The following is an 8,475-nucleotide window of genomic DNA, read 5'->3' on the forward strand; positions in this document are numbered from 1 at the left end:
TGATTTGATTTGGTTTGGTTTGGTTTTTCATTTAATTTTGAATTTTATTTTTAAATATGTTTCCTTTTTTTTTTAATATGATCTTTTCTTATGTATGTGCGTATTTATTGCATCAATGCAAATAATGTGTAATAATTAGGAAGAGTGATCCAATTTTTATTTTAAATCTGCATGCCTATAAGGAATCTAGCTTAGTGGAACCTTTCTTAGAAAATCATTATGAGATTTGAAGAGGCTGATGATCAAGCAAGCTTGGTTGCCAAAACACTTGTACCCTAGCTAACTCCAAACCTATGGTCTCGTTAAAGTTAGACCTTTGCATAGGGGTCAGTTCATTATGGAATCACCTATTGCAAAGGGAAGAGAAGAGCAAATTCAAGGAATGTGAGAGAACTTGGAAGAAGAGGCGAAACTATTGAGAGTTGAGAACACAATGGGAATTGATGATGGTTAGTTAGGCGTTTATGGAGCATTAAAACCATAAACCTTTTTTAGTTCAAAAAAAGGAAAATGCTAACGAATGCCCTTAGAGTATTGGTTAACAATCCATTTAAAGAAAATTTTATGTGAAAAAAAAAAATTAATGTTTTGACAGCTTTTTTCATTTCCCATAAAAGTGGTGTCAAAACTTTCCTAAAATGGATTGTTAACCAATGCCCTAAAGACACTCGTTAATTCAACCAATCATTGTAGGGTTTTTGCCTTGAGTTTCTAGCAACTAACCTAATCATAGAATTCTAAATTGAATTCTCTTGTTTAATTCATAGAATTAAACTAGTTTGTAACTCGTGCTTACGCACACAGGAGTAATCAACAACAATGATGATGAGGTGATCTTATCTAGGTGAAATAAAGTGATTACTTAGTTTTTGCGGTAAGTAAAAAAAAATGTGTTACTTGGTACTAATATTAAGAAAATTAGTCTTTAGTGTTGTAAAATGGTATATAATACATCCACACACACATAAACAACCGCTATTCTCAAAGTAATTAAAAACTTGAAAACTCATTCAACCAAAAAGTTTCTAATTTTTCTTATAATGGGGGAATTAAAAACAACATTACGTTGCAGTAAACAACATTTGTATTACATTTGGTTTTAAAAAGTTTGGCACTAATTGTTTTTTTCCCCTAAAGTTCTATAAGGTATATTATACTTGGAAATAACCATTACATGGAATCACTTCTAGACACAAAGGACTAATTACAAAATTTTCTTTCATATTGCTATGATCCTTTTTTAATAGTGAAAAAAACAAGTATATACATAAATGAAACTCCTTTTAAATTTTTGCATTCAATTATTTAACTTATCAATGTATCAAATAAAAGATATATTCCAAATGGCTAAACAAAGTACAAATGTAAAACTAAAATAGCAAACTATAAAGCTTTGCACACTTACCATATTAATCTTAACCCTCCATTCCCACTTCATTATGATCCAATGGCAAACATAATTACATAAAGCCACTAACTATATTTACACATTTATTATCTTAATCTCATCCTCCATTTCCACTACACTTTCATCGAATGGTAAAAACACGATGGCTTTGATTCATTTCAATTTTCTGAAAGCCTTCATTATCATCTTCCATTCCCACTTCACTCTCTCATCCAACAAAAAACATTAACTTTGATTCATTTTTGTAATTTCAAAGCCTTTTAAAAGTAAAGGTAACACTTTTAACAATTAGGGGGTTTGGTCATTGTGCATATATATACTCACAGTGTAATACTTTATGAAACATACAGGAAAGCCGCCATAGCCACACCTTGTATCATCATAATCGCAAATGCCCACCTCAGCCTCAACCTCCTCAAGCCACCACCGACACTCAAGCAGATCATTCTCTTCATTTTTGCTTCACCTATGACTCTCTTCCTCTGCCTTACGAATCTATCTCCTTCCCTTGATTTCAATATATATATATATATATATATATATTTAAAAGATAGTGAGACGGTGCATTTGATCCTTCTACAGATGTGAATCCAAGTTCAATGAATTATGAGTATTATTATTGCGGTCTCTTTGGTTTTCATGCTTGCCACAATTATTGTGGTTTTCTTAACTTCCATGTTAGGCATTAATGCATGTACAAAAATTTTAAATTTTAAATAGGACACATGGCGCAAAATTAAGTATCCAGTTTAGAATTTAAATTAGTTCTTCTCTCAACTTTACCTATCTATATATATATATATATATATAGGGAAATGCTAACGAGTGCCCTAGGGGTACTGATTAATAATCCATTTAAAGAAAGTTTTTATGGGAAATGAAAAAAAAAAAGTAATTAATATTTTGACAGCTTTTTGCATTTTCCATAAAAATGATATTAAAATTTTCCTAAAATAGATTATTAATGAGTGCCCTAAGGGCACTCGTTAGCATGACCCATATATATATATATATATATATAAATTTACCCATCATTCTTAAAAAAAACAAATGTGGAAGGTGAAGTTTGTCATTGTCATTCTAAAAAATCACTCATTAAAAATTAATCCATTATTCTAATATTTTCTTTTAATGATTATTGGACCAATTAATAAAGTTTGTTTATATTTTTGTCCATACCCTACATAATTCGTTAGCCCAAGCCCAAAATTTTTTTCTAACCTTTTATAAAAGAAAAAAAAAAATTCTTGTCAATGTATAAGTCTTTGCTTCCATAACAATATCATTGATTCTTTTAAGAGTAATGCTACCACAAACTTTTCTACAATATTTTTACAAATTGTTAAGATAGCAAATTTTTATTGGTTCGCATCTGGACCCACGCTTATATCAATTTTTTACTTATAAATAACTACTTATCACATCTGCAATTTATAAAAAAGTTTGTAATTCTAACATTTTCCTTCTTTTAAATGCCTTAAAAAATATTTGTAGATCTAAAATATATAAGCCCCTAAAAATTAGTCCAACAACAAAAATTACCAATAGCAAAACTAAAAATAATAAAGCCAACGAACAAATTTCACCCAAAACAAAAAACTCGGTCCTTTAAAAATTTTTAACAAAATAATTTTGTCTTTACCTAACAACAGACCAAAAAATATATATATATATACCTTAGCAGCTAAGCAGTAGAGTCACCGCACACAGCCAATAACAAAGCTGCCTCCCCTAATTTTAAGTTCGAACTCCATCTTTATAGACACATCATATCTAGTGCACAAATACACTGAACAGAAACTTCGCCCTTATCCAGTCTATTTTTTCTCTTCCACCGTTTGTCTCTTTAGTCCCAACCCTAATTTTTATTTTACTTTCTTTTGTTTGCTCCAGATGTGTAATAGCCTATGCTTCCAAGTTCCAAGACTATCTTATCCTTCACACGGTTTTTGAAAGAGATCTCTTTACACGTTTCTCTCCCTCAGTTTCGAGAAATTATAGAATCCTCTGGTGGACCACGTTACTTGTCCACCATTCCACTAAAAAACTTCCATTTGTTTAAAATTACTGAGTCAGTAATTAATTTCTGTTTAAAAAAATTTTCTAACTAACAATTTTAAACAAATGGAAGTCTTTTAGTGGAATGGTAAACTACATCACTTATTCACCATGTGGATCTTATAATTTCTCCTCAGTTTCAACCGAAGTTCTTAATTAACATCTTGGACTTGCAGCCTCATTATTTTGCCAGCGGTGCCACTGCTCACTTCCAACCAACTTCTCTTTATCGCAGATTATGAAGAGGAGAAAGATATGGAGAGAGAGGGAGGGAGGTGATTACGTAATACTGGACCAATATCCATTAAATATCCGGATCCAATATTTGTCCCAGTACGGCCAAAATAACCCCAATATAACTTCTTCTTCTTTTTTGTGATACACGATATAGCTAATATTTAAACAGGCATGAAATAGTCGTGTTTTTGTATCAGTCTAAGCAGGCCGGCTCCAGCACTTTGGTTTAGGGCTCATTAAGAAATATAAATTATAAAATTCAAAATAGAAGAAATTTGAATATATCAATATTACCAAAATAAAAACAAATGCATGAAAAAATTTGTCCATAATACTAGCAAAAGAATAAAAAATAGATTATAAGTTCATTTGACATATTATTTTCTAATACAATAAACATATTAATTGTTGTTGTTAAGTGATTTTTTTTAATTCTTTAGTTTGTTTACAATTCTTTAATTTATAAGTTTATAGTTCTTTAAATGTTTTATACTGACCCACTCACTCAACCAACAACCACTCCCACTCGGCGGCACTCACAAGTCACAAATTCAATCAAAGTGCCAAAGACAACTCATAACACAAAACTTTATATTAAAATACTGATACAAACGCTATTACAGTAACAGTGAGGAGGAAAGACACATAAAAATAAATAAATAAATAAAAGTCAATTTGTCAAAGACTCAAACTTAACAAAAAAAAATCAAAACACTATAAACCCCCCCCCCCCCCCCCCCACACACACACACACACAGACACAGTCAGAGACTCAAAACTCAACAACAAAAAATCAAAATACTATAACCCCACACACACAAGGTGATTCAGTGAAAAAGTATATCAAAATACTATAAACACACTCTCACAGTGAGAAAAAGAGAGAAAGAGAAAGCTGAAAAACTGGATCAAGTGGCGGCAGATTAAGTGGCAACAGTGGTAGATCCTGGGGGCTACGTGTGTGAAGCAGAGGTGGCCTTTTTCCTTTGGGTTTGGAGAATGAAAAAAGGATAGTGGGAGATTTTGGAGGCTACACAGTCGTAGATTCTTAAGTTTGATTTGACCCTTTTTTTATTTAAGAGGTGGCCTTCTGTTGGATTTTTTTTTTCTTCGGAGTTTAAGCTAGACATAAAATAAATAAATAAATAAAATAAATAAATAAAAAAGGAGCTTAGGTTCAAGGTGAGAGTGTGCAAATTTGTATTGTAGAGGGTTCAAAACAATTTTTTTTAAGAATATTATACATAAAAAAAAATAATAAAAAAATAAAAATCAGGTTAGGGGGTTCAAAATAATAAAAAAATAAAAATCAGGTTAGGGGGTTCATTTGAACCCCCTGACTACAACGTAGTGCCGTCCTTGAGTCTAAGTACCAATACAACACATACAGGCAGGTACAATATGAAATTCACTCCCTTAAGTAGGTCAAACTCCTCACAATGAACCAAGGCGTAAGCTAAGTCTAAATTAAAAAATGCTTACACGTAGATAACAAATAAGCTAAATTAAATGAGCAAACAATGCACAAAAATTACAAACAAATCAAAAGTCTTTTGATCATTCAAATACATAACTGGCTTTCATCATTCAAATACAAATAAAATAACAATTACAGATAGATGGTAAAATTAAACCCCATACCAAATCAAGCTAACGACTAACATGAAACTTTAACCAAACAATTATTCTTCTTTCCTAGAATCACATATAGGAAAAAAAAAATTAAAAGAAATTCAAACTAACCAGCTCATCCTAGAGTTTGTTCTCATTAGGAATTGTGACTAATATGTTCGCTCCAAGAGTAGCCTGATTAAGAGGTGGAATTGCAATGACAAGACCATCAAAAATTGACCCAATCCAACATGAAACATGCATAGGTTTATTCCCATCACGAAAAGCTACCTCGGTGGCCCCTAAACATTCATCCCAACCTGCACAAGTAACTTGAGTCTTGAGACTCAATTGTGGATTAACATGTCCATGTCTAGAATACTTTGCTATCTCAATGACCTCGGAGTTTTCTTTCACAAACAAAGAAAACTCTGAAGCCATTGTGCTACCAAGTCTTCTCTCTGTCTCCTCAATGCAAAGCAATGCAAGTGACTTGCAAAATTCACCATAATCCAAATTTGCAATTTCATTAGTAGTGACCTTGAAATGCATGGTTTGACCACAATCATTTCTTGGACTACGGCTAATTATGTTGGCAGGGGAGTGACCATTTGTTTTATGATTAGGAAGGTAAAATATGGGTTTTGTGGATTCATTATTATTGGAAAGTATATTGTTGTGCATGTTTGCCCAATTATTGAGGAAGTTATCCTTCACCAAAATGTCTGCCAGAAGAAGGCTACAGCTAATACCAACCGAGTATCCACCACACCTGAAGTTTGTCACCTGTAGGAATTGGAAAATCAGAAAAAAAAAAAAAAAAAAAAAAAAAAAAAAAAAAAGAGGAAGAGACTACTCCATTTTAATTCACACTTCTATCTAGCTTACTTTTGAATCTAATTAGAACCCTTGCATATATTGGGCCATTAGATGAATGTTGTTGTCGACCTTGGGTTTTTGGTACCGTCCCATTTTGAAAATTAAATAAATGTCACACTTCACACGTTCAACCAAAATTAGAAGAAACATGGAATTTATTTTTTTCGTATTTATTATTGCCTTAGAGTAACCATTACGTCAACGGCAATATATAATATTTCACACAATATCCATATATTAAGCATTATATTTTTACATTACTCTTTTTTTTTTAAAATATGAGATAAAATTTCTACTTTAACCTAATCTAAGTGTATATGTGTGTGAAGTTTCCTCCTGAAGACTTGAACCTCGGCCCTTACCCCCTACACCCCACAAGCATTTATACTTATGAAGTGACCACCGCACTAAAGATGCGCAATGGTAAGAGTGTAGACATTACTAAAAAGTCTAAAACTATCAAACCTTTGTTGGAACATGTGCGCTCTAAAAGTGATTGTTATGATAAGTTATTTATCTCCCCCCCCCCCCTCTCTCTCTCTCTCTCTCTCTCTCTTCAATCTATATGGAGTACATAATAATAGGTGAAGTTGGGAAAAACTCAAATTAGAATTTTAACTGGAGTTCTAATTTTGCGTCATGTGTCCTATTAAAGAGTTTTATTTCTTAATTTTAGAATCAAATGTAAGGTACAAAAACCAAAGAAACTAGAATAAATGAATCTTAAAAAAAAAAGTGCTTCACAATAATTATTAAAAAAAAATTGACAATTTACATTTTATATATAATAATATTCTTACAAAAATTTTTAAAGTGTTAATAAAATATAAAAATAACTATCAATAATATTAAAATTATATATAAAGAAATTATATTATGCACTTTTTTTTTTTTTTGAATTTCAACCTATGGTATCCGCTCCTAATTATATTATGCATCTTATTATATATCTTTAAGTGTATACATGCATATGCAATATCCTTACAAAAATTTTTAAAAAGTTAATAAAATATAAAAATAACTATCAATAATATTTAAATTATATATAAAGAAATTATATCATGCACTTTTTTTTTTGAATTTCAACCTATGGTGTCCTCACCTAATTATATTATACATCTTATTATATATTTTTAAATATATCCATGTATATGCATGAAGTTACAAGCTAGTTCCTATAAATGCATTTAGCTTATAGATATTGACATATTGTGTCAAAGTCTTGTCAAAATTTAATTTGTGAGAGGCAATACACATCCATACAAGACAGTGTAGCACACTTTTAAAGACACTCATCATTTGTAAGATTGATTAAGAGAAAAAAAACGCTTAAATTAAACTTGTTACATATAAACTGTTTTAATATTTACTCAGCTAGAACTTTCTAACATAACTATAAAAATAGTCTAGATTTTATTTTTCCTTGATATGTAAGCTTAATTAGTTACCTGAACATAAAATAACGGAGAGAACTGAGGATTATGTTCATCAATATCATTCCAAGAAACAAGCTGAGCTTCTGCTTCTTCCTTTTCTTTCATTTCAAGAAACTCCGATAAAGTTATATCCACTTGTGCCTCCACCAGCCGAGCATTACTATCATTGGACACAATTTCTAACTCTCCATTACCATCCTCTCCGCGCCGGAGCCTTCCACTAAGCAATGGCTGCTCGCACAATGCTCTTGCTAGTGACTCCTTAGCCCAACCTGCAAAAAGTGACCCTGAATCCTCCTCACTCACATTCTTGTAGTAAAGAACTACATGAAGACACCTTCGGAATACTCCTGAACCAGCAGGGTCCGTAGCCAAAACTCGGCGCACCGGTTTCTGATCAATCAGCTTATAAGGTATCACTGTTAACAGAGCTTCAATCTTTAACTTATGGGCATTGGTGATACCATTATTTGGACTTGCCATTTCTTTAGAGAACTGGTGCACAACTTCACGTTAAGTAAGGTGCGTATTTATAGGGGAACGTAAATAGGGGCATGATTATTTAATAACTAGACTCAAAATTAATTAACAAATCGTGTCAGGTTCAAAATGGTGTAGTTAATGAGAGCCTGAACAGATTGGTATAATGATATATACCTATCACACTTAAAGAGAGACAAGGAAGGTGCAAGTGAGGGAGAGTCACGTTAGGTCTTATCACTCTCTTTCTGGCCTGTTTATGTCATAATTTCCTTCATTTCAAGGACATAGTCACCTAGAGGAGGGTACCCAACAATTGCCAACTGATTCGTACATTCAACCCAAACTAATTTAGTACATGTGTTT

The 8,475-nt window shown here is 31.8% G+C and overlaps 1 protein-coding gene across 1 annotated transcript; it reads right to left on the reverse strand.

Annotated features, from left to right (window-relative positions):
* Positions 1–5,269: 5,269 nt before the first annotated feature.
* On the reverse strand, positions 5,270–8,147 carry LOC115970820. The gene is made up of 2 exons (XM_031090439.1): positions 7,642–8,147; positions 5,270–6,100 (listed from the first exon to the last, which is right to left on the reverse strand). The coding sequence occupies exons 1-2, from the start codon at positions 8,110–8,112 to the stop codon at positions 5,456–5,458; spliced, it is 1,116 nt and encodes a 371-aa protein (XP_030946299.1). The 5' UTR covers positions 8,113–8,147; the 3' UTR covers positions 5,270–5,455.
* Positions 8,148–8,475: the final 328 nt, after the last annotated feature.

The sequence above is a fragment of the Quercus lobata genome, chromosome 12 (genome assembly GCF_001633185.2).
Source record: "Quercus lobata isolate SW786 chromosome 12, ValleyOak3.0 Primary Assembly, whole genome shotgun sequence".
Classification (NCBI taxonomy): domain Eukaryota; kingdom Viridiplantae; phylum Streptophyta; class Magnoliopsida; order Fagales; family Fagaceae; genus Quercus; species Quercus lobata.

What these genes read in the sequence shown, in the direction of transcription:
- LOC115970820 (XM_031090439.1), bottom strand. Translation starts at nt 8,112, where the DNA reads ATGGCAAGTCCAAATAATGGTATCACCAATGCCCATAAGTTAAAGATT. An exon ending in CTCCGTTATTTTATGTTCAG is followed by an intron (nt 6,101 to 7,641) that starts GTAACTAATTAA and finishes CAATTCCTACAG; the next exon opens with GTGACAAACTTCAGGTGTGG.